General features: G+C 41.6%; 2 protein-coding genes across 4 annotated transcripts; one reads left to right on the top strand and one right to left on the bottom strand.

The window, feature by feature from the left end:
• The first annotated feature begins 1,166 nt into the window (after positions 1-1,166).
• LOC119719205 (polyunsaturated fatty acid 5-lipoxygenase-like) lies at positions 1,167-20,916 on the top strand. Of its 3 annotated transcripts, none has more exons than XM_038188569.1 (12): positions 1,167-1,973; positions 12,649-12,693; positions 13,277-13,402; positions 13,767-13,864; positions 14,397-14,529; positions 14,795-14,890; positions 15,223-15,437; positions 16,420-16,679; positions 17,120-17,211; positions 17,480-17,653; positions 18,984-19,147; positions 19,569-20,916. In XM_038188569.1, the coding sequence occupies exons 1-12, from the start codon at positions 1,380-1,382 to the stop codon at positions 19,681-19,683; spliced, it is 2,112 nt and encodes a 703-aa protein (XP_038044497.1). In that variant the 5' UTR covers positions 1,167-1,379; the 3' UTR covers positions 19,684-20,916. The 3 variants fall into 3 exon arrangements, with proteins under 3 accessions (XP_038044497.1, XP_038044499.1, XP_038044498.1); XM_038188571.1 differs by lacking the exon at positions 1,167-1,973 and adding an exon at positions 2,966-3,687; XM_038188570.1 differs by lacking the exon at positions 1,167-1,973 and adding an exon at positions 7,786-8,607.
• A 1,168-nt stretch (positions 20,917-22,084) lies between these two features.
• On the bottom strand, positions 22,085-24,904 carry LOC119719207 (tubulin alpha-1A chain-like). The gene is made up of 3 exons (XM_038188572.1): positions 24,754-24,904; positions 23,735-23,957; positions 22,085-23,605 (listed from the first exon to the last, which is right to left on the bottom strand). The coding sequence occupies exons 1-3, from the start codon at positions 24,754-24,756 to the stop codon at positions 22,476-22,478; spliced, it is 1,356 nt and encodes a 451-aa protein (XP_038044500.1). The 5' UTR covers positions 24,757-24,904; the 3' UTR covers positions 22,085-22,475.
• Between the last annotated feature and the right edge of the window lie 1,109 nt (positions 24,905-26,013).

Below are 26,013 nucleotides of genomic sequence, written 5' to 3'. Positions count from 1 at the left end.
CAGATAAAAGAGAGCTGATAATCTTATTTCTGTGAATGTTTTTTTTTATCGATACATATTCTAATCTCGGAGCGCACAGTATAGTTTCGGCAGAAATATTGCAGTTATGCCGAACATGAGAAGCTTGGAGATAAATCAAGTGATCAATCAAATTTTTATCTCATCATAATTGATCAGTGACACGAAAGTTTCAGTGTGTTTTACCAGATATAAAAACTTCATTTATTATGTCTCTACAGAAAAAAAATATATATAGGAAGAAATTTGTCATGGCGGACGTCGTATTCTAATAACTTGTTGTTTTCGTTTAGCGTGAAGTCTTCTTTGATACATTGAAAAAATGATAAATGTCTTTCAAGGCAGCGTCAACAAATGCGACACTTTCAAAATCCTGGGCAATGCATCAGTAATTCTTGACGGTATGTTTCTTTTGTCTTAACTTGTTGTAGAACTGATAAGCATAAAATAGCATATTATATTTGAACATATCTGATTTCAGAGTTTTTCGCAAATACATGTACAATGTACATGTAAGACTGGAACAGTGACAGAAAATGGATTTGTGTGTAAAAAGGTCACGGTACAGGGTGTTATGTGTACAATATAAGACATTTGTGAAACTGAAAGTGTTGGTTCATGATGATGTACTGGGTCATGTTATCAGTGCGGGGTCCACTATTTTTCCCTGCCCCTGTTTTATCTGACATCTAAGATTTTGTAATTCTTAAAAAGGTGCAGGATGTGTAAGACATCCCCATTTTGTGAAACTGAAAGTGTTGGTTATGTACTGGGTCATTCTATCAGTGTTGGGTCCACTTTTTTTCATGTTCCTAACATCTATGATTTTGTGATTCTGATGCACTCCTTAACGCAGACATCCTCCAAGAACAGCAAACTGTCTACCTGAATGACAAGTTAGGTAAAATTGACTGTTCAGAAAAAAAACATATCGCACTTTGGACCCTTTTTTATTAAATGGCCCAGTTGCATGACAGCGTGGAGTATATTTATTTCACAACATGCTGTGAAGAGAACGCGCCCACACTGCATTTGCATATTTTCGCGTCCCATGGGACGTGACCTCTCCTAGCTCTATGGTGTAAACTAACACTCCGCCACCCTACTGGGGTCATCACAGAATCGATATACATTGTATTGCCCCCCTCCATGCCCAAGTGAACCTGCTTCATAGTCGACGTACAGTGGGTGGGTCTCTGCATGTAGAGGTCAAAAGTGTGGCGACCAAGGAGAACGGCTGTGTGTATCACCATAGACTAGAGCAAGACTGTACATGTAGATTGAGGCTTTTTGAGCACAGATCATACTTCATAGAATTAAGCCCTTCGGCTTTGCCATCATCTTGTGATCTACTCGCAATCATGTCCTGCTTCACTGCTTGCTGCCGAGGAGGGTCGTCCACTGACGACACAGACGGTGAAACGGGAGTGAAGTTGATGGAAGGGAAATCAGATGACAACTTGGCAGGAACCCACTCCAAGTACACGATCTTGGTCAAGACGGGAGACCGTAAAGGCGCTGGGACGGATGCCAACATCTTCATCATCCTCCACAATGAGAACCAAGTCGCCTCCAAGGAGATCAAGTTGGATAAGCTCTTTCGCGATGACTTCGAGAGAGGCAAGACAGACGAGTTTAAGACCAAACTACCTGCCGAGTTCGGCGCCGTGGCGAAGATAGAACTTTGGCGAGATGAAAGCGGTGCTTTTGACCCGTGGTATCTCGAGAAAATCGACATCTTCGAGGTTCCGAAGGAGGGTGATAAGAAGGGGCCGTACGTGTTCCCCGTCCATCGGTGGATCCCAGCCAAGAAGAGGGTCATGTTTCATCAATTCGACTCGATGCTGCCTCAGAATGATCCTCTTAAAGACACCCAGAGGAAGGAAGAAATGCAAGAAATACGGGAGACTTATAAGTTCACGAGCCAAGCTCCTGAGGCTGGGCTACCATGTCAGGTACGTGCACAAACATTCCGTTGGGGGTGGGGTGGGGTGGGGAGGGGGTAGGACAAGAGTATACCCCTTTTCGCACGTGGGAACGTTCAAGGAGGGGTCGGACAAGGGTCGAGCAAGGGTCAGTCCCCCGCTCAGAACTGGGTAAAGGAAACATTGACTGAAGCTAAGAGTTAATGACAAATCCATATTGCTCAAATAACATGTAAATGACAACGTGGATTCCACTGCGTCTATCCATGTCCTGCAAATAAGATCAAAGTTTCGTCATTGCCAATAACATTATAAATTGAAGTGCTTCTAAATTACGTAAAGCCTACGTTTGATTTTCCCCTCATGTGGTCATTAATTGCACTGTTTCAAGACCAGGTGTGGCATGAAACAATAGGCCTCTCATAGCTCCATTGTTATACAAGTGACGTCATATCAAGGCATCATGACGTCCGCGCACATTTATATTATTTTATACATTTTCTTTTGACACAGTGTGCACTGTTCTCTGCTAAATTCTTTCAAATGGACATTTTTCCCCCTTATTTTGAGAAGATGCTATCGAGCACGGTGTTTCAATTTCCTAACGACTGTTGCTATGAAGTTTCGTGGAAACCTGTTGTGGGCTTGCACTCAGGACCATTTACAGTGCACTATGCACAAAACACGTATACATATACGCGTGAATGCTTGTTCATGTCAATGTACATGTACATGCACACCAGGGATGAACTACGCCTACAATGTAGGCCTACCAGCCCCTCCAGCGCTGAACCGGATCTATAACCCTGGAGTTTCATGGCCTTGTACAAAACCAAATTTTTTTTTGACATGGCCTTTTATACAATACGTAGGCCTACTCTGTAGTACTTATTGTGTTTGAGGATCGGAGCGCAATAGCGTGCAAGGTTTTCCGGTTTCAGACATAGCAGTTGATGGTATAGGTCCACATGTGTAGGCTTGTAAAGTGTGTGTAAACACAGAGGCTATAGTTGTTTTTATTAGTAGGTAGTATCGTAGAGCAAGGAACAGGGAGTATAGGACAGTCGCAAAGTTTATTGTCACATTTGCTCACTGCTAAGTTGCTCTTAGTTGACTGGATTTTAAAGGTATACGGCTGTGCACCAAATACTGACTGAGGACATCATCACGAACTTCCGAATTTGTCCCTGACTTGGCGCAGCCCATATACAAACAGGTGCTCTTTTTTTTTAGCAACATGGCGGATGATAAGGCTGCTACTGCTACACACACCCGCTACAAAATCTTAGTCAAGACGGGAGATCGTAAAGGCGCCGGTACGGATGCCAACATCTACATCACCTTGCACAACGAAAAGGAAGTTGCTTCCAAGGAGATCAAACTCCACCGCATCCTCCACGACGCCTTCGAGAGAGGTAGAACCGATAAGTTCAAAGCCAAACTCCCGGCCGAGTTCGGTGCCATCGCGAAGATCGAACTCTGGCGGGACCAGCACGGCGCCTTCGACCCTTGGTACTTGGATAAAATCGACATCTATGAGAAACCGAAGGAGGGTCCCAAGAAGGGGCCGTACGAGTTCCCCATTCATCGGTGGATACCGGCCAAGAAGAGGGTGATGTTTCACCAGTTCGATTCCCTTCTGCCTCAGAATGATCCGCTCAGAGAAACGCAGAGGAAGGAAGAATTGGAGCAACAGAAGGAGTTTTACAAATTCAAAAGCCAATCCCCAGGCCTGCCTTGTCAGGTACGTCAATTGCTCAAGGCTTCGAGTTTGTTTAACTTCCATTTGTTTCTTACAAGTTGCCAATTAAGGTCCGATTTAGTTTTCAATAAGCCTGTGTACTAATGACGTCACACTTTGTTTACATGTGCACTTCCCTATGAAGCTAGTGGGGGCCCACGGTCCACTGAGCACCATAGGAAAGCACACACGTAAACAAAGTGGGACGTCATTAGTACACAGGCTTATTCAATCTTATCGTGAATTTTTCTATAGTGCCACAGGAGGACGAAAAACCTTTCCACTTTTCTAATCTCTCATCAATTTCAGCTCCAACTACAAGCGGACAATTATCTGTCCAAGATCAATACATACATGCATTAATTATTCAACGTACAGATGAAGATAATGATGGTGATGGCCACAAAATAATGATGATGATGTACCCAACCTTCTTTTGAATATTCGGTCAGTATTGGTTGAACAAGATTTGTCTTTGGCAAACGGGTGCCTTTAACCTAGTCCGGGTCCATGCATCTTTACCGTCAACAACCATCCACATTGCTTCGGTATTCATCGAGTTGTTTGCTCTGTACATGGTATTCGTTTATTCTTCAATTCCTGATCACTTTGTCAACACAGAAATAATACGATAACGCTTCCTGGTTATGAATTTCCACTTGACCTCAAGTTCAGTATTAACACTTTGTCTGCAAATATATACGCCGTGTTGTTTGCTTTATTGCGTTGGCAAATTCATGGCGGTCAGCGCACATCAAACTAGGTGTGATCGTGCGTGTGCCATTAAATTCAATTCAATGTTCCACGAAATGATTTTTTTTTAACACATTGTGTGTGCAACTTTCTATATAATAGCTACATCGACGTGTTTACGCAAGAAATCATCTGAAAGTAAAGGGACAACTTATATATTTGTCCTAATACGTGAGCAACATATTCAGAGTGTTTTTGTTCTTTTAAGTTTACTTTATTCTGTGTAAAACATGGCAAGTTCCTGTAGGCCTACCCTCACTCCTACGTGATACAAGACCTTATTTAGATTTTCGACAAAATTGGACGCATCTTAGACGCCATGCAAAAAGGTGTCACTGTGTATTTTTGCCTTTTCTTTTTATTGATTACAAAATAAACACGATGTCAGAATTCACTCATCACGTGGTTAACCAAAAATCAAATACGGTCAAAGTCAAAAATAAATATTTGTTCCATCGGTGTAATAAGGATAAGGCTGTCAAGTGGATTGTAAGCCCTGACTACTATGTGTCAGTCAACACAAACTCGGCAATTCGTGTTCAAGTAGTACTACCTGGAAACAAGCCGAGTGATTCACCAAAGAAGGTCCAGAAGTCCAGCTTGGTTGTGTGATGTATAGTTGCCAATTGCACCTGAACGCGGAGAATTGAAGAACGCAGAAGACACCGAGTTTACCAAGATGTCGAGGTACCGTTTGGTGGTTAAGACCGGAGACAGGGCCGGTGCCGGTACCGACGCCAACGTCTACTTGGCCCTCTACAACGCCGCAGACGCCCGCTCCCAAGACATCAAAATGGACAACCTGTGGAGGAACGACTTCGAGCGGGGTCAGATGGACTCGTTCACGGTCAAGGTGAAGCGGGCGGGGTTCGGTGCGGTCTCGCGGGTCGAAAAAACCTGGAGAAAATCGAGGTCCACCAGGTCTCCATATTTGGCAAGAAGACGGGGAAAGCTCCGAGCATCTTCCCCGTGCATCGATGGATTCCTGCTGACAAGAAGATGCAGTATAAGGAGTTTGACTCCGTCTTGCCGCAGCGAGATCCTCTGGCTAAGACGCAGAGGAAGGAGGAGCTGGAAGAGTTCAAGAAAAGCTACAGGTTCAGGCCACAAGCACCTGGTCTTCCCTCACAGGTATCCATGGTTTACACTTTGCACTTGGTGTTAAAATTACATTTGAGGTGTTAAATAATATCACTAGATTCACAGCGGGGTCAATGTTTTCAGTTGGTCTTGCCCAGACCAAGTATAACACCAGTAGCCTTCATTAGAATAGCAGATGGACGGCATACATTAGTGTACATGTATGTCTTTATTTCCACTTTGTAATGAGTGTATTTCATCTTTTTTCAAAAGACGACAATGTGGCCTTTACGCCATCATGTCAGTTACACCATCAGTCATAACTGTAATTGGATTAAATAAATATGTCTGATCAAAGTCCACGCACCCGAACGATTGACTGGAATTGTGGAAAACCCTTTTTCCAAGATGGGGTTTTCCCCAAAGTTATTCATGTTGTGAAACTTCGTGGAATCTACACGAGCAGCTGCCTGCAGCAGATCCGGATGTACGATGGAAACCATGAACCGAAACAAACGGAACCGATAACATTGTCAGCTTTGGTAATGTTTAGCCAGAGTTCGTCTGGATTTCCTGGTGACCTCTGCAGGAATGTTGCACTTGAAATGCTGCTTATCACTAACATTCGATCCGTGTCATGGAAGGTACGTGCTGCTTTCTGGCATATTATGTGGCGAATTCAAGGAGTATTGCAGTGCCGTATTGATATTATTACGCCTGACAGATGGGCGTATATATAGTCACTCTTTTAACAATTCAATGGGAAGTACGAGTTATTGTTTTGGCACGGACGTGGCGGTTGGGGGTGTAGTGAAACTCGATTACACTGAATGCCCAAATCTTTCGCTTCATAATCTACTCATGATGAGGCACAGAACATGGCAAACTGTCTTGCTTAAGGACACAAGAAACACAAGTCATCCGAGAGGATTGGAGCCTTCATTGCTGTCACGATGAGAAGAGCCCCTGATGGCCTAGACTCCAAATAACTTATGACGGGCTTTATTTATCCATCCTGCTTTGGTGACATCGGCCTTGCACAATATTAACATGGACGCCCCTTGACCATGAATTTTGTCCCTGCCGTTTTCAAGCGCAAATATTCGAAGTACACATGTACATGTACAAAGGCTACGCTAACACGCTGAATCGTAGGTTAAAGAAATACTGCCCTCCCGTTTTCGAGGCCCTTAATCGTATGCATTCAAACACATTATGTCCGTCTTCTCTGCATCGATCATTTCTTGTCTGGCGATCGAAGTTGGATTCTCTTACGAAAGACTATCAAGAAGGCTTGATTGACGAACTTATAATTCTTGCAATAATAACAGTACATGAAAGGAATCTGGAAACACATTGTACAAATCAAACTCCCCCATGTTTGTTTCTTTCCGGGATGTTATATTTTAAGTTCTCCACAGATAGCTGTACTGCAACGGAAACATGAAACAAATAGAATTGTTTCGCTCATTAACCTTATGAGCGGCACGTGACTTTGCAGGCGCATGATGTAGGGTGGTGATATAAAGTCATTGCCATAGCGAGATACAGTCTACCTAATCAACACACATTACTCTGCAATCTGTTTTCGATGTGAAAAATACAATGTTTAAAACTGATATGATTCCTTTCTATAATACACAAATCAATTCTAGAAAATACATACATCCCAGCTCTCGAATGACGCTTTTGTTGGCTTTTTGAACCAAAATATCACATCTGACTAAATGATGGAGTACCTCATCACCCCATGGTCAAAAGTTTGGAATATGCCCATTAATTTTTTTAGCTCCACTTTATAAAATGAAAGTCCCATTGATGTTAAACGGACCGATTATAGATTGGATGTGCATGGTCGCATAATAACGAGATAGTCTCCTACATGTATAGCACCAGTGTTCTCTGGCCTAATCTTGCTTTCCGGCGTAAAAAGTTTAATGTTTGAATGTATTCAATTCTTTTCCATAACACACAAATCAATTCCAGGAAATATATAAACTCCAGCGTTCGAAGGATTGGCAACTTTTGTTAGCTTTTTAAACAAAATAACTTCACATTGACTGAATGATGAACGGTCAAAGGTCTGGAAAATCCCATTATTATTTTTTTTAGCACGACTATACAAATCCCTTGGTGTTAACGGCATGAATACGGCTGGGATGTGGTCGCATAAAAATGTCGGGTCAAAGCTGTAGTTTGCATATTCATGAGATGACGTCCTTCACTGTTGTCAACTTCCTTTCATGTGTTGCGAATCCATTTATCACAGTGGGTGCTTGGGACGGGATACGTCCGTATTCCTTTTTTCCTGTTCAGCGAAGCAAGGTAGAATTTTTGCATTGTTGGGAGCTGACACGCCATAAGCTCTACCTGCTGTTGGCCACATCGTGACCAGTGTTGGGTGTGATATCCCATGATTTGGAGCGTTCTCGGTGACGAAGTGAGTTTTGTGACTTCGGTAACATATATCAAAGTTAAGTTGACGGCAGTAGTTACTCCAGTATGGCTTGTTTGTTTCCGTGTTGTCGTGGTGGGCCTGACGATGTCGAAGATGGTCCGGGCAATGGGATGAAAGAGGCGTCGTCAGAGGACAACTTGGCCGGTGCACACACCCACTATAAGATCCTGGTTAAGACTGGGGATCTAAAAGGCGCTGGTACGGATGCCAACATCTACATCATCCTCCACAACGAAAACCAAGTCACCTCTAAGAAGATCAAGTTGGATAGGCTCTTCCACGATGACTTCGAGAGAGGCAAGACCGATGAATTTAAGGCCAAGCTTCCCTCTGATTTCGGTGCCGTGCATGAGATCGAGCTGTGGCGTGACGAACACGGCGCATTCGACCCTTGGTACCTGGAGAAAGTCGACATCTACGAGAAACCGAAAGACGGAGCAGAGAAGGGTCCTTACGAGTTCCCCATCCATCGGTGGATTCCTGGCAAGAAGAGTGTCATCTTTTGCCAGTATGATTCTCTCTTGCCTCAGCAGGATCCTCGCAAGGAGACCCAACGCAAGGAAGAGTTGGATGAAATTAAGAAGATTTATCAGTTCAAGAGCCAAGCTCCAGATGTAGGTCTTCCTTGCCAGGTAAGACTGTGTGAGAAAAAAAATCAACATTCGATCGTATATTTCACCTCACTGAAATAATTTGTACCGATAATGTCTTCCATAAATAAAACTTTTCATGAATAAAATACACCTTGAACGGTTTAATCATAAAACTATCCCGGGTATCGATGTATATTTATGGCACTTAAACATTGACTAAGTAACCCTTGTTTTAGGGTGGTATTTCAGATACAAAATATGAATGTACACAGAGTTAATTTTTGAAGCAACGATCAACATTTTAAGATCAAACATGTTTTTCCTCTCCATTGGCGATTGCGCGATAGAAAAATATGTATCTTTTCTTTTTTTTAAATTGAAATGCGACTGGTCTAATCAATGGTTTACTGTTTCATTTCATCTACTGTATGATTCCTATCATTACTGTTGGTAAAGTATGGCGATTCAGGTAAAAGCAATTTTTCCAAACATTTACCAGCTTTAATGTGAAAAATCATACTAAAGGCTGTTAGGGTAAAAAAAAAAAATATGTGACGGCATGGAAGCATTCAAATGTGAATCTGTCCTTTATTTTACTGAGAGGCAGCGGTGTTGTCATGCTTTTCCTGTGAATTCCTTGGATTGTTCATTATTGTTTTTTACGAATGTAGAACAGGAGAACTAATATCCTTCCTTTCGTGGTAAAAGGAATTTCAGGACGTTGGGAACACCGGATACATGTACATCTTCCCCGAGGTTACGGGAAATCCGGGTTCATGTCTAACGTGGACCTTCGTGTTTTGTTTCTGTACTAGGACTCCCTACATCGCACATATTAGGTCCAAACCACAACATGGGTTGTCATGTTCACAAATCCGTAAATCGAATAAGCAATTTCACAAATCCTGGTATCGAGTAATAATTTTATGATGGTACGCTACACAAATTAATACATTATCATTATTTTTATTACAATGGAAAAGCAGCTTCGAAATACATGTATTCGAAATCAGAAGACCAACATCAGACACGTTACATAATGACAAGTGATCACTAAAGTTGTCTAACTCCCAGCGCATCAGTGTACGATCGATAAAGTCTGGAGTCTAAACTAGCTTTTGAAAATGTTCAATTTCCCCACCGAAGGGGCTAAATTTACAAGCTGCAGTTGGTGGGATAAGGACTCATTAGATTCAAGAGCCGACCTTGTTTACAGTTCGTTAACCGTTAATTCACTGTATAGAAACAAAAAGGAAACAGTAGAATTTACCCTGATACAAAAATGGTGAGAAAGTGAAAGTTGGGGAGAGTTGGGATTTCATAATGCGATACATGATACATGTACATGTATAAAGCATTTACACAGACTCATCTCGAGGCAAAAACGAACGAAAATTGGTTTTGTAAAGGCTGGAGTTTTATGTCCATTTCACTATACACGTATGGCGTATACCTGTGCCTTACAAATAGCACCAAGGCCATTTTACACAATGGATTTAACCTCACTTCGTGCACATGCAGTGCAGTTAGGCCTATTTTTTTGGTCTGTATATCTCATTGTATTGTACTGGCCTTGGCGGTCTGTTTGGGAAAGTGGAATAGGAAAAGGGAAGTGGCAAATATATGACCTCTGTGTTGTACTATTATCGTCATTGTCGATGCAACCTCGTTCAGGGGTGTGAGTGACCCCTGGATAAAAATTGCTGAAAACACCTGAAAAAGGTGTAAAAAAGCTAAACTTTGGAAATCTCCTTTGCTTTTGTACACAGCAACTGAGGGGAAAAAGCTGAATTCCAAAACAAAAGAAAGCTGAAATCGGCTTTGAAGCTAGCTGAGATTTCACACCCCTGCTCGTTGTTACGAGTTTCGGATCTTTGCACTACGTGTCGTTTCACAGAATTGATTTGGCAGTAAAAGTACACAATGAAAGACTTCTGAAGATCCGCAGTCCAGTATTGAATTCTATGTGCAGGATGTGGTTTTCATTTTGAATGTTCTTAAAATTGAATTAACGTGTTGGCTTTCGTTATGAAACACTCAACAACGAAAAGAATGGTGAACTCTGGTATTTACGTGGGACATATTCATTGTATTTCAAAATAAAAAAGTTAACATGGGTCCTATTGTCCTCGGTTTAAATAATAAGCCTATCTCTCCCCACTCCCACTCAATCCCAGGTCAGCATACCATCCTAGGTTTGCCATAAACCATCATACATTGTACCTTTAATCCTGCAACTCCTGGAATTCCAGGGTTGAATGGACTAACTGTTTGATGTCGCTGAATGGACTAACTGATGGATGTCGCTGAAGTTTACAAAATATTCCCCATGGCGAAAAATCTAGAACCCATACCCAATTCTGTACGAACGTCTTTGTGATGATGACACGTCAGTGTTGCACGCTGGGCGGCGGAACGCTTTTCGAAGGGGGGGGGGATACCGGGGGGGGGGGAGATACCGGGGGTACTTATCCAGAAAAAAGGCACCTTCCGTCGGTGTGAAAGTGAGAGCCCTTCGGCCTCCGCAAAAAACTTTGGTCCCCAAAAAGTGGGTCGACAAAATTTTCACGGTGTGGGGTTAGGGGTCCGCTTAAGGGCCCCGAAAAAAATGGATTCTAGATGCTCTGTGGTGCGATCCGAGGCAACTTCTGACCACTTTAACCAATTTCATTTTAGGAAAAGATGGTGCTGTACGTAGTGGCTGCCTTTGTTTGTGACGTCACTAAAAAACACCAAAAAACAATTGGGTTCGGTTTCTTTTGGGGGGGGGGGATGGCCTAGTTGCCCCCCCCCCCCTTGGATCAGCCCTTGGGTCCGTCCATGAATTTGACTAGTTATGTAGAGAGACCTTTTATTATCGCGAGAGGGGCACTGTTGCTTTTGATGCCAGCTCATGTGACCATTTTATTCGCGTGAGTAGAAGCACTATTATTTTTAAAGGCCAATTTTCCATGAGGGAGGCACAATTGTAATGTTGTGCAGTGGGACACTAATAAAATTGTGCTTTCGAGGGCCAGTTTTACATCTCGAGAAGTTACCGCGAGAGGAGCACTATTGTTTTTGATGGCCAATTTTCCATCTAGAGAGGGGCACAATTTTATTATTGCGAGAGGGGTATTTGTGCTTTCGAGGGGTAATTTTCCATCTCAAGAAGGTGCACAATCTTGTTAATGCGAGAGGGGCACTTGTGTTTTTGAGGGGCAGTTTCCATTACAAGAGAGGAAACAGTTTTATTTGTAGCGTGATCATATGCTTTCATGTGTGTGTTTGAGGGGCAGTTTTGTTTTCATCTCGAGGGGGCACACTTATAACCGCGAGAGTGGCACTTTTGTTGGCCTGGGAAAATCTGCCCCCCCCCCCCGGTTCTGCCGTCCCTGGTTGCACGGCTTGCAGTTTCATTGTGTTATTGTGTGCACACCGTCATGCACAACAATCAAGTTACTCAACTGAAATATTTACACATTTTTGATGGCAGATTTTTAGTCGAACACTGATAAAAAGTGCACTGTTAAGCAGCTGATAACAAGCAACATTTTAGGTGTCAAGTCTTTGGGTTTCTTTGTTTTCCATTACTGTTAATATATAAGCTACCTATTATAACAAGGTAATTTGTTAAGTCCCAAGGACCTTGTTATAAAGGTGTTGGACTGTATTTCCCAAAACTGCCCAAAACCCATTTCCCCACCGCATTTCAAATATTCTCTGAAGAGCCCTATTATAATAATAGAACAGTTGAACCTCCTGGTTGATACTGTTTCCTAGTTTTTGTTATTGTGCTTTATTTTGGCAGGAAAGGGCGTAAGCCCCCCCCCCCCCGAAAAGCAACCCAAAAAAAAGGAGAACAAATAGAGATGCGAAGTCATAGTGCCGTTAATTTAATGGGTGGGGTTAATGTCGGACCACCCTCCAAAAAAAAAAAGGAATTGAGAATATGCTGGAAAAGTACAGGGATTTTTTTTGGGGGGGGGGGATGTGCTTTTCCCCCTCTAGAAAAAATCCTGACGACGCCCATGGTTGCAAGATATTTATTGAAAAATAATTGTAAATATTAATATTTATGTATTTTGTTTTTAATAATAGGTTGCCGCTCTACCCAGTGATGAGAAATTCTCCTTTGATTATTTGGTAAGTATTGAGTCCTCAAGAAGATCAGGCTATCAAACAATCCATCAATCACATTGAAAGATCGATTACCTATGTTTTTTTTTAAGATAAAATCGGACAAACGGTTAATGATTTTGAGTTGCTCTTTCATTGTGCTCTCAAAATGTTTGGTGTTTAAAAAAATAATAGTTTTGTGCGTTAATATAATGCGGAGTCAGGTCCGTCGCCAGCCCTGAGCATGGGCCCCGGCACCAACTAGGGGGCCCACTACCATAACAAAATACAAATGAAATACATATGTATGGCGTTTGCTGTTTGGGGGGGGGGCCTGCCCCCACCCCCCTAGCGACGGGCCTGACCAGAGGGCAATGGTTTTGTATCGCAGGGATAGGCATGTGTAAAGCTTTTTGTACATTCATTGTTACTTCATTGAAATGAATGAGATTATCTAAAACGCATAAATTCAATTGTATAGTTGTATATCGTCTTATGTTATGGCTGTCTTGTGCATCTGAAAATCTGTCCCCAAAGTGCTGGTTAGTGACAGCTTTTCTCTTTCTGATGCCTCTTTTCGTTTGTCTTTTATTTTGTCTTCCTTTTTTAGTTCGATATTGCCAAGCGGAAGGCTAACCTCCTCCTGCAAAGCAAACTGTCCAAGATTTTCACCGGCAAATGGGAAAGTCTGGATGACCTCAGTAATGTCTATCACGGAAAATTCCCCAAACCTGCCGTAAGATCCGATTTGTTTTGCTTCTAGAAGATTTAGGCAAAATTAGTGAAAAAGGGGCATGCATTTTAGCAGGGCTGAGTAGCATGTTTTGTTTCTCATTGATCATTTTGATATTTTCCCAAATTAATTGCTCTCATTTCCTGAAGATTTCCAGTCGAATTCTGTCCACCGATTGAGAAAGTTGGCTTCATTTAATACATTTTCCTCTACACTTTATCACGAGTCATCATGGTTTCTTTTACAGGCTGTCTTCACATTGAACTTGTTTTATCTCCAAGAGGATATTTCTGAAAACAAATATCAACGTGAGATTGTTGTGTTGTCAGTCTTGATGATAAAATTCTTTCCGTGTTTGGATATTCAGGGAATGCACATGTGGCGATCTGACATTGAGTTCGGACTGCAGCGTCTTATCAGATGCAACCCAACCCAGCTTAAACTCTTCACGGAAGTCCCAGAGAAGTATGTAAACATCTTACATCCCATTTCCAATAGGCCAAAATGTTTGGTTGTACCTTTTCCCAATTATACAAGAAGAGTGAGTAGCTGCAGGAGTTGTTAAAAACTTATAGCTCCTGAAACGTCCACAACATTAGCATGCAAAGTCCTCTTTGTAAAGCACTCCATTTGCATATGACAATTTCGAAAGCTTCTCCAAAAGTTGATGAAAGTATCCTTCAGAGAGGAGGCTATCCTACAAAGAAGGCTTTGTCAAATCCTTGGAAAGATTTAAGGTCTTCTGCCTTTGTCTTCCAAGACTTTAAGAATGGATGTATGTCCTCCTGCAATCGCCTGCTTGCAGGCTTTTGCAAATTATAAATACATGTAACATATATTGGCATCTTGTGTGTGCATGTATTACTATGCTTCAAATTTCAGGCACAAAAAATGTCAGAGCTACATCTCTACAAGCCAGATAAACTTGTACATTTGCCCGAATCCCATGTCAAGCAAGAACAAGTCTAGAACTCACCCGACTTTCTCGGTCTTTCAGGTTTGGAGTGACAGATGAATTGGTTGCACCCTTCCTGGAAGGCATGACCATCCAAGAAGCGATCGAGAAGAAGAAGCTCTACTACGTCGATTATGAGATCCTGCTGAAGCTGCCTGTCAAGCAGGGAACACCGGTAAGATGGCCTCCAAAGGTCTAAGAAAAAAATAAAGAAATTGGAAGAGTTAAGACAGTTTTAGCTTTTAGCACATTCAGATCACAGAAGTGCGCCACTGTAAGGCAACATTATGAATAAAAAGTTTATGAACTTCAAACTAATGTAGCTGCAGGGTTTCACAAAGCATGCCATTTCAGAGTATAGATGTGTAGCTTGTTTGGAATCTCTTTAGAATAATTTTTCCAGCAGCCTTTGAGAAATCGGGGATTTTTTCTGGTCGCAGGTCGTTTCTCCGATTGGACTGTTCTTTGTGGACAAAGACAAGCATCTTATCCCAGTGGCCCTCCAACTTGAGCAGCAGAAAGCACCTGATAACCCGGTGAGTAGTTCTCTCTCTTCCGTATTAATTGATTCATTGCTATTCTTCTATTGGCGTGATTATCGATTGCTGGTTGATTGAGTTTGCTGACCAGCTCTATAGTTGGTGATTGGTTTCAGCATAGGCCTACATTGTATGGTTATTTGCCACGGTTAATTCTTATTATACCCTACAAATCGGGAGCTTTGTTTGTCTGTTAGTTGTTAGCAGATTTGTCCACCGAGTATAAACAATAGCTTTAATTGAGACTTTTACGGTCCAGCTCGATAAGGCAAGTCTTGTCTCACATTAAAAACAAATATTTGTAAATTGATTTCCTTTTTTTCTTTCAGATCTTTGTCCCTAGCGACCCTGAGTACACCTGGCTTCTAGCCAAGATGTGGTTCAACTTTGCGGATGCGTCCTACCACCAATCCGCCACCCATCTGGGTCTGACCCATCTGGCCATGGAGTCCGTGGCAGCCACCATGCACTACTCTCTCTCACCGTCACATCCACTCTTCCGGCTGCTGGCACCGCACTTCCTGTTCCTCATGGCCATCAACAGGTACCTTTGACCTCTGGGTGCAGACCAGTAAATCGGTCCGAAATTGCCTGCGCCGGCCAAATCACGATTTGCATGCCCTCAAAATCTTCGGTATTTGAACATGCTGTGTGCCATGAACTTGAGGGTTTGTAAAAGATATGGGTGGAAACCGTGCACAGGACTGGGAGCTTGCAGTTCTGTGTAATTTTGATGTAATTTGGACCCTAAAAGCGCTCTACTTTGCAATGGATTGTAGGCATCGTTTTTCAAAATGGCGATGGGCTTCAGGACTATTTTCAGGGGTGATCATCTTCAGATGGAAATTTCTCCTAAAAGTCATTAGTTGACCCCCCGAAAATTGAAAAGACAATGAAAGATGATGAAATAAGCTTTAATTTGATGTGTGTCTCGAACACCTTGGAGAGTTGTGATTATTTTTCCTGAATTTTTGAAGTGGGAGCATTAACCATTGGGGTCTATGGAAGTTTATTTACTGGTCTGCTACCCTCTGGGTTTGACCTCTGTGACCTTGGCTATTTTTAACCGATTGTGGGCGCTGTTGTGCTCATTGTTGAGGTACAACTAGAAATTATAAGTTTTGGTGCAGTTGACGGTGAAGGCATAACTACAAGTGAATAAGTTTTAGTGGGGTTGTTACTTTGTAATGTTCAGTTCAAGTTCTGTTTCAGAACATGAAAACCGATAATGACAACAACAAGAAATAGTTTCAGAAATAAAAAAAAGGTGATATAAGTTAGCCAGAGCAGTAAGAAACTTGAGATTTGATCAGTAAAAGGCTTGTTCATCGAAAGTGGATCAAGCCGAAAATGTGAATTTAGAAAGAGATCTGCTGAACCAAGAAAAAATATTAAAACTGAAAGTCTTGAAAGTAGAATGAAGTTTATTGAGAATGGAAAAGAAAACATGAAAAGAGCAGATACCAGTGCATTGTAAACATTGTAGAGTAATTTTTATGCCTGTTTCATACGTGCTTCCTCAACAGCCGAGGTCTCGCTCTTCTGATTTCGGTCGATGGCTGGGTCGACAAGACCATGAACATCGGTCGTGATGGCATGTTCGACCTCATCGGCCGTGCCTTCAAAAAATGGCGGCTGAACGTTGAGGGCACCCTCCCCAATGACCTGAAGAATCGTGGGGTCGATGACACGGAAGCACTCCCCAACTACCATTATCGCGATGACGCCCTCTTGATTTACGATGCGATGAAGAAATATGTCACAGAGGTTGTTGAAGCACATTATGGTATGTCCGACTTCAAAGTTCCAAGAAGGATGTTTCATCTTGCTTTGGTGGACCGTTCCCATAGACTGACTGTCTGACAATGATAAACCAGTTAATATGAGAATGAATTTCAATGGGAAGAACAGGAAACTTGTGCAAAAAAACAGAAAAATATGTGAAATCAGCCAAGGAAGCCCCAAAACAGGCTAAAAAAAGCGGGAATTTGGGCCCAAAAAACAAAAACAACACAGGAATTTCTGAAACGGGAAGATTCTCATGTCTGCAATAAACTGACTGACTGCCTGCATAGGCCTACTGAGCTACAGCTCGACACTGCAAGCATAGTCTTCATTCATAAAACACAAAGTAATGTTAATAATAATTGACCTCATGGGTATATTAAGAGACTTTCATCTTGTACGATAAGCATTTCTAGAAATTTCTATTTTGTGACTTCACAGAGACTCCTGAGATGATAGTTGAAGACTATGAGCTCCAGGAATGGGGGCGTTTGATGAACACGCCCCAAGACGAGGGAGGAGTAGGAGTACAGGTATTTATATTTTACTGTTTATAAGAAATGGATGAAATCGAAAATAGTATTTCTTACAAATACTTGAAAAACAACAGATACAACCAAGCTATGAAATAAATATAGGAATATGCTGCTGAGTACAGGTTTTCAAGACACGAACAGTCGAAAGTGTGACAAGGTATTTGTTTTTTGGCTGGGACATTCAAAAATCAGATGTCTGAAGAAAATGAACCCACACATGTCGATACTGGTGTAAATAATGTTAGAATTAACGATCTATTTCAAGGGCGTGCCAGCGGACGGCAAGTTTGCCACCGTCGAAGACGTGATCAGCACCATCACACCCATCATGTTCACCTGCAGCGTGTCTCACGGGGTGGCCAATTTCTCCCAGTATGACGACTATGCCTTCCCGCCTCACTACCCAGCTGGTATGAGGATGCCTCCACCCACAGATAAGGTACAAATATAGACTTGTGCATTCAGCAGTCATTTTTTAGGTCCTTTTGTGTGTGGAAAGAATGTAGTATTCAGACGCCACTTCAGTGGTTATGCATAAAGTCTATGGAGAGTCAAGAATATTTTCAATGTATTTCCTAACAAAATTGGAAATGTTTCTCACTCCCAGATTCATGTCTTTTCAACATTTTTGTATGATGAAAAAAAAAATCTGCGTCAGGATGCAACATTCTTTCCTTGTTTTTTTTATGCAACTAATTATTTTTTAGTTTCAGAAGCTGCCCTAGATCTGTATTTACATACTATTAAAGATATAGTCCATCATTTGTAATTTGTGCATTTTGTTCGTTTGAAGCAACAAAAGTGTTCAAACTCTAATGAAGGATACTGAACAACTAACCTGATGAAGTTTCAGCTCTGCTTCAGCTGTATATTCCGAGAAAAACAGCATTCTAGGATCTCAATTTCAAATCAAAAGTTGCTGAATCATGTTTTGAATTGTTTTGAATTGCAGCTATACGCGATGTGTTATTACTGTCTTACGTGTTGTTCATGCATAGCTTCAACACAAGCGCGAGCAGTGCGTGCACGCGCGTGTGGTGTCTAATTTGCATAACAAAGGGCCCAAACATTTTCACCAGGTGCGTTTCAGCGCCGAAAAGTTGTGGTAGATTTCAGCCCAAATCGTCTGCTGTATAGATTTGGTGGAGTTTACATTGAATGCAATACAACGGCTATCAAAGTATTGGTTCGCACTTTTAGTAAACCTTATTAACGGAAAATTAAAAGGGGAAATATTCAAGTTATCTTTCAAGGTTTCGACTGGGGTCGAATGGTCGAATTTATGATTTTTCTTTTTTCGAAGGGTCCATGCATTCACAAAATATCTCCACTAGTTAAAAAACAAATTCATGAACCAAATATTACACAATACACGTTAGCATGTAGCTGTGTTTTCTTAACCAAATTGACAGGATTTCCTCTTCTTGGTTCTTGGTTGGTTCTTCTCCTTAATACTCCACGTGGGAGTTTATACAGGAGGCCAGAAACACCGGAGCAAACCCCTTCTCTTAGCGATAAGTGTTTACTGGGTTCTTTTACGTGCATTTATACAACACACGGGACCTACGGCTTAACGTCCCATCCGAAGGACGAAGCAATAATGGTAAAGTGCTTTGCTTAAGAGCACAAGTGTCCGCCGGCAGGCTCGAACCCACGTCACTGTTGCCTCTGAAACACCAGAACATGAATTCGGTGCTCTTAACCCCTAGGCCATGACACTCTGTCGTGCAGTATTTAACAACAATTCCATTCCTGTTTCTTACCTGAAGTCCCCACGCACTGAGAAGGACATCTTGGACAATCTTCCAGACAAGAACGTGACCGTTGACGTCATGACTGTGACGCGTCTGCTCAGTGAGAAAGCCACCAAAAGCCTGGGTGATTTCGAAGTCCAGTACGGATTCTGTCCAATTGCCGTCAAGGCTCTCGAAGAGTAAGTTCACGTCTTTATTTTATTGTAGTTTTACATTCATGTTATAAAATATACATTTCTTGTTCATTATAGATTTTTAAAAAATCTTTTACCTAATTATTGTTATTTTCATACCTGTATGTAATACGCTTGTCATTGCTGTCTTTTTTCGTTTTGATTTTTCTGAGACTGGATTATCTTTGGTAAAAAGAAGAATTCTGGAGTCATTTTCTTTTCTTCTTCTTCCATTTGTTTGTTTCTTTCTTTAATGTTATTGCGAACTTACTCCGTTTTTGCTTCTACAAGTTTGTATAAAGCTGCTATTTTGTATTGTCAATATCGCTGTCGTGTTAAAACGTGCACATTATTTTGTTTCTACATCATGAATTTAACTACATCACTTAAATTTATGTACTTCTCCCCATTTGCATCATTTGCCCAGGTTCAGGAAGGAACTCAAACACATCGGAATCATGATTGACGAGCGCAACAGGTACAGAGAATTCCCCTACGATTACTGCCACCCTAACGAGGTCCCAAATGCCATCAGTATCTAATTACGAATACCGTAAACTCCATAGAGTAGCCTACAGTGAGATGACATGAACGGGGCATGGCTACAGTAAAACAAATATACATGTATTATCATTAAATCGCTGAAACGTAGTACAATGTAATGTCTTTAAGACTATAGCCGTATACATTGTAAATTTTATTGGGATTTTATTATACGTAAATATCAGTATTTTGCCGAGTTTGAGGACTATCAAAATTTCTGCATGTAGGACTATTTAGGCTTTCGTTTTTTTTCCAGCGGGCAAAGGGTCAAGAATTGAAACATTTTCATGTTTCCACATTATTAACAAAACACATGACATCACAAAGCCTGTAAATATTGCATGTATAAATTGATTTGAGGTTTAAATAATTGATTAAATTAGTGTATGCTGTTACATGTATTTCCACAAGAACGTTTACAGACAGTGATTATTAATGTGCACATTTATACTCCGTAAATTTCTGTAGTACCATGCAGAAACCATTACTGGCGAGTTCGGTATTTATCTAATATCGTTCACTGTATTTTGTGTTGCACTAAACTCGTATTTGGAAGCTTAGATTTACTATTATTAATTGTAATGCACCGTTACTATTGGTATGGTTAATTTGCCTAGAGTACTTTTTGTTTACGTTTTTGCATATTTTCGATATCTTGCACTTATAAACTCCTGTTTAATTGGCATAGTACAATGAATTAAGCCTATAGTTATGACATTGTTTGTTGACTGAACATAATTTCATCCTATGAAATAGTTTAACATTTTGTTGTCTTGACTGGAAATGGAAAATTTGTCATGTTTGTTGGTTACACTATCTTTACAGATATTTAGTTTTTTTGTATGTTGCTATTTTTGTACCACAATGTTTTATAAGCGTTACAGTATTATTTTTGTATTGTTTTTTTTTGGGAAAAAGGGTGTAGTTATCTGCGAATCTTTAGATTTTTTTGATCCATTTCTTAGAGTATTTTGCAGGTTATTTTTATACACGTAGTTTTTCTTGAAAGCCACGTGATGAAAGTATAGTTTCGCACATATCCACCTCAAGTATATCGAATACACCTGTAGAAGCGTTGAAAGCTTAAAATTTCATGGATCGAATGATGAACACTGCATGAGGTTCTTTGAAATAACACATTTTTTTTACACCGTTGATAGATTATTGTGGCACCCGGGTGTCTATTTTGGTTGCAAATAAAACTTGCTTTTGCAGATCGGGAATAATGGTTATTTTCATTTCAAAATGTCTGTTTTCAGTGTTCATTATAAAGTACACTTTTAATTTTAAGGGGAAAAACAAAAACATTTCAAATATTGCGGCATATATTGATACATATAGCCTAACATAATTGGTAATTAGTGAATCGATTCAAAGCTTGTTGCAGACCAGTAAACTGCCATAGACCCCAAGATAATTTTCCCCCACTACCGGAACTCGGGAAAATACAACTCTCCAAGGTGTTCGAGACACAAATCAAATGAAAGCTCGTTTTTTATCATCTTTAATTTCTGTTCAATTTTTGGGGGAACATTTGGGAGATGATCAACCCTAAAAATAGTCCTGCAGCCCATCGCCATGATGCCTACGCTTCATTGTAATATAGAGCACTTTTAGTGCCCAATTTCATCCAAATTTGAAAGAAATACAAGCTCCCAGTCCTGTGGACAGTTTCAACCCTTCTTTCTTGTACAAACCCTCAAGTTCATGGCCTACAAAATGCGTTAATAGCAGAGAATTTGAGAGCGTGCTAATCGTGACTTGGCCGGCGAAGGCATTTTTTGGGGCCCATTAATGGCCTGCAACCGTTGGCTCCCTAGATTTGACAACTCCATGTACATTTCTACTATGTTTCTTGGAATTAGGCGTTGAGGGCGCCGTTTTGGACGAATAGTAACTCGACGTTTTGATAGTTCTTTGACGTCATCAACCGTATGCCGCCAGACGACCAGTCGGCATGAAGAAGCGTCCACGATAGGACTGTGAAACCGTCGCAAGTTTAAATTGCAAGTCCAGTTGACCAGATTATATTATTTCAGTGTAATTGTAACTTTTGCTCTCTCATTGTTCTCAAAATATTTACATGAACAAAATGTATACCAATGCTTTCAACTCAATTGTATCTTTCCCCAAGCGATACTGTCCAACGTTTCTTTAATTTCACCCAAACCCCGATTTTTCTCTTGATTTGTAATCTTTTTAGGGTGAATCAGATATTCAGGCCCCCGCCCCTGCTCAATTCTTTCATTCTGAATCCTAGCTTGAAAAGCCATTTTTTTTCTTGCATTATTATTTCGAGCTTGTCCCTTTTTCCGTATTCTATCATGTTTTCAACCTCCTCCCCGAGTTTTCAAATAAATAAAAATTAACCTTCAATGAAAAACAAAGTACATCGTCAACTTAAATTACTTCGGATTAGCAGCTTTGTTTTATTGCCTTGCATAATTTGGAATAACGCTTTCTGAAAAACATTTGGAGCACCGAAAATAAACTGAATAATGTAAAAATAGAAAACAATCTAAATTGCAGGACAGTAAAGGTTTAAATATGAAACACTTGAAGGATAACTTTATTAAAATCTGTTTAAAAAGAAAGAGAGTCGGTTAGAAATATCTTAAAAAGATATTTGAATTTGTTTTCATATTTTTCCATTCGCAGCATTCTTGGTCTGTTTGCTCAGCGAGACATCGTTGTATCCGTGAAAGGAATTCTTTTGGGTAGGCCTATAGACTTTTCTTGGTTTTCTAAATGTTCAGGTAGGGAATTGTTTGAGTACTGGGATTTTCGCGGTTTAATACTCCTCGCCTTCCTGCTCGCCTTCCTCGTCAACAGAGTCGACACCGACCTCCTCGTAATCCTTCTCCAAGGCAGCCAGATCCTCACGAGCCTCAGAGAACTCACCCTCCTCCATACCCTCTCCCACGTACCAGTGGACGAAGGCACGCTTGGCGTACATCAGATCAAACTTGTGATCCAGACGAGCCCAGGCCTCGGCGATGGCAGTGGTGTTGCTCAGCATGCAGACGGCACGCTGCACCTTGGCCAGATCACCGCCAGGCACGACGGTGGGTGGCTGGTAGTTGATGCCCACCTTGAAGCCAGTTGGACACCAGTCGACGAACTGGATGGTGCGCTTGGTCTTAATGGTTGCGATGGCAGCGTTGACATCTTTGGGGACGACATCGCCACGGTAGAGCAGACAGCAGGCCATGTACTTGCCATGACGGGGATCGCACTTCACCATCTGGTTGGCCGGCTCGAAGCAGGCGTTGGTGATCTCTGCAACGGTCAGCTGCTCATGGTAGGCCTTCTCAGCAGAGATGACAGGGGCGTAGGTGGCCAAGGGGAAGTGGATACGTGGGTATGGCACCAAGTTGGTCTGGAACTCGGTCAAGTCGACGTTGAGGGCACCATCGAAGCGCAGAGAAGCAGTGATGGAGGACACAATCTGACCAATGAGACGGTTGAGGTTGGTGTAGGTCGGACGCTCGATGTCGAGGTTGCGACGACAGATGTCGTAGATGGCCTCGTTGTCGACCATGAAGGCGCAGTCGGAGTGCTCCAAGGTGGTGTGAGTGGTAAGGATTGAGTTGTAGGGCTCAACAACAGCAGTGGAGATCTGAGGAGCCGGGTAGATGGCGAACTCCAGCTTGGACTTCTTACCGTAATCGACAGAGAGACGCTCCATCAACAGGGATGTGAAGCCAGAGCCGGTGCCTCCACCAAAGCTGTGGAATATGAGGAAACCCTGGAGACCTGTGCACTGGTCAGCCAACTTCCGGATTCTGTCAAGCACTTGGTCAATGAGCTCTTTGCCCACGGTGTAGTGGCCTCTGGCGTAGTTGTTGGCGGCATCCTCCTTGCCTGTGATCAGCTGCTCAGGGTGGAAGAGCTGACGGTAGGTGCCAGTACGAACCTCATCTGAAATGTCACCAATATAAAATAAATAATAAATTGCTGTACAAACATAGTAGAATATTAATTTATTAGCATCATGAAGTCCATGAAGAGTGAACTGTTTTTATATAAAGATAACTGTTTTAGTCTTACCGACAACGGTGGGTTCAAGATCGACAAAGACGGCACGGGGGACGTGCTTGCCGGCACCGGTCTCGCTGAAGAAGGTGTTGAAGGAGTCATCACCACCTCCGATGGTCTTGTCACTAGGCATCTGACCATCAGGCTGGATGCCGTGCTCCAGGCAGTACAGCTCCCAGCAGGCATTGCCCATCTGGACTCCGGCCTGGCCGACATGGATAGAGATACATTCACGCTGTAAAGGAAAAAAAAAGGAATTTAGTTGTCACTATAGTATGAAAATCAATTTTTTTAATGTACTTTAATTCCATAAAGCTCTATTGGACCCACCCAAATAAGACACAATTAAAGAAACATTAATGAATGAGCCGGCCAGCCACCGTACGTCTGCGAGGCTTGTTATTCTGTCGGTCAAGGTTAAGGAACCATGGTCTTTTCAATTTGTTATTAGACTTTCATGGAAGTTACGCTTATGTTCACACTAACAGTAATGGAAATATTTGGGCAAATTTGTGCGATTCAGAATTAAAAAAAAAATGCATATTTTTTTTAAACAATCGTGTTTCCGTACGTCTTCTTCTAAATTAATATAACCATATCGATTCAACACACACAGACACATGGAGCTGTATATTAAAGTACAGCTCTATGATTCAACCACCCAATCAGGCAATTTTCATCTGATCGTCATTTACAGTAGAGGTTCGTGAATAGTCAATCTACACGTAACCCGAACAAAAATCTGAATTCTAAAAAATACAAGTTGCACACAATAGCTTGCACATTTTTTTGGCGGTTAATCTGCGGAACTATTGTGGAATGTTGGCCCATCCAATAGCTTGCCAATCACATTTCGTCCCTTGCCCTCTTTGCTTTTCATTGGCAAACATGCAAACGTCACTATGCTCGCACGGCCGTTGCGCTCTTGCAAAATTTCCGCCATGAACGACCCAAGAATCGTTGCAAAATTGCCCATCTTCCCTGTAATCCCTTCGCACCAAACCATTCCTACATAGTCGATGGTTACTTACCATATTTGCAGAGTAGTTTCAGTCGATTTCTGACGAAGAAAAATTCGTTAATTTGGCGTTTTAAGCGGAGAGCTGTCCTGACTTCACCCGGTTCAATGTCGGGATGTAGTGAGAAATGTGACGGTTGCGATCCAAACACGGGGTTTTTATAGGGTGCGCCCGGGCCGCCTGGCGATTGGTCTCTGGTCGTCTAGTGACGTCATGATACATATTAATGAGAAGCAAACAGGAGCTTCTATTGTTGAATGTTATCGGTGTGTTTGGACGGGTCGCTACGGTGCAACCTTTACCCCGCAACTTAATCTGCTGCATTGCGAGTGCTTTGGTACTTCCATTGCGAGTGCTTTGGTACTTCCATTGCGCGTGACACCTGTGTAGCGGTTGAATATTTTCGGCCAAAATTTCTTCCAATGTTTGAAGTATCTAACATGATGGAACAGTGAATAAAGTTAAAATTAAGAAACAAAATACAATAAAAGAAATAATCCAATAATTAACTGAAGACCGAACAGAACAGAGGTGTTTTTGGAGTAACAAGATTTCAGAACATTAATTAAACTGAAAACTAGCACTGAACCATAATAGGGGGTATACTTTTTGTCATAATTCATATAGGCATAATTCATATAGGCATAATTCATATAGGCATCATATTTATATGTCATTCTAAAGAGTAAACATCTGACTGACATATCCGTAAACCGTTATATACTTGTAATGTTTATTTCAAAGTGAGGACTCAAACAATAACCGGAGAAATCTTCAGTTTGAACTTAATTAGTAAGATCACTTCACCCTTCTTGAACTTGGACAGTGGCAAAACACAAATTTGAATTGGGTCGTTAAATTATATCGTCTTTGCTTTCTCTTGCATTTCAGGTCACCTGAACTTGCGCATTGAACTTGTAAACGGAGCCGATATGATTAAACAAATTTAGACAAAAAGCACCAGTACCACAGGCGATCTCTAACCGTGTACTGAGGAAAGTCGTCCCCTTACATTCTCCTATGGCTAGATTCAAAAATCGATATTGGCCATTTTTGACCCCTCACGCACACAATGCGTAACAACGGTGCACCCGTTTATGGGGCTTAATGAGCTTAAAAGGGGTACACTGGTCGAATAGCTATGCCCCTTTAGAATCTTAAAGGGGCAGTCTATCTGGATATAGCGGGGGGGGGGGGGGTGGAGGGGAGAGGGTTTCCACAGTCCACATGAATTTGTAAGGGATTGGGTAAAACATACATGGTAAGAAGTAA

Source organism: Patiria miniata, unplaced genomic scaffold, assembly GCF_015706575.1.
Source record: "Patiria miniata isolate m_02_andy unplaced genomic scaffold, ASM1570657v1 HiC_scaffold_8, whole genome shotgun sequence".
NCBI lineage: Eukaryota > Metazoa > Echinodermata > Asteroidea > Valvatida > Asterinidae > Patiria > Patiria miniata.
The sequence above is the reverse complement of the archived record's forward strand: the minus strand, read 5'-3'. Positions and strand labels throughout refer to the sequence as shown.

Coding starts and splice junctions, on each gene's coding strand:
- LOC119719207 (XM_038188572.1), bottom strand. Junction 23,606..23,734: donor TCTTGAACCCACCGTTGTCG/GTAAGACTAAAA, acceptor GTGACATTTCAG/ATGAGGTTCGTACTGGCACC.
- LOC119719205 (XM_038188569.1), top strand. CDS start 1,380: ATGTCCTGCTTCACTGCTTGCTGCCGAGGAGGGTCGTCCACTGACGAC. Junction 13,865..14,396: donor TTCACGGAAGTCCCAGAGAA/GTATGTAAACAT, acceptor TCGGTCTTTCAG/GTTTGGAGTGACAGATGAAT. Junction 17,212..17,479: donor AGGGAGGAGTAGGAGTACAG/GTATTTATATTT, acceptor ATCTATTTCAAG/GGCGTGCCAGCGGACGGCAA.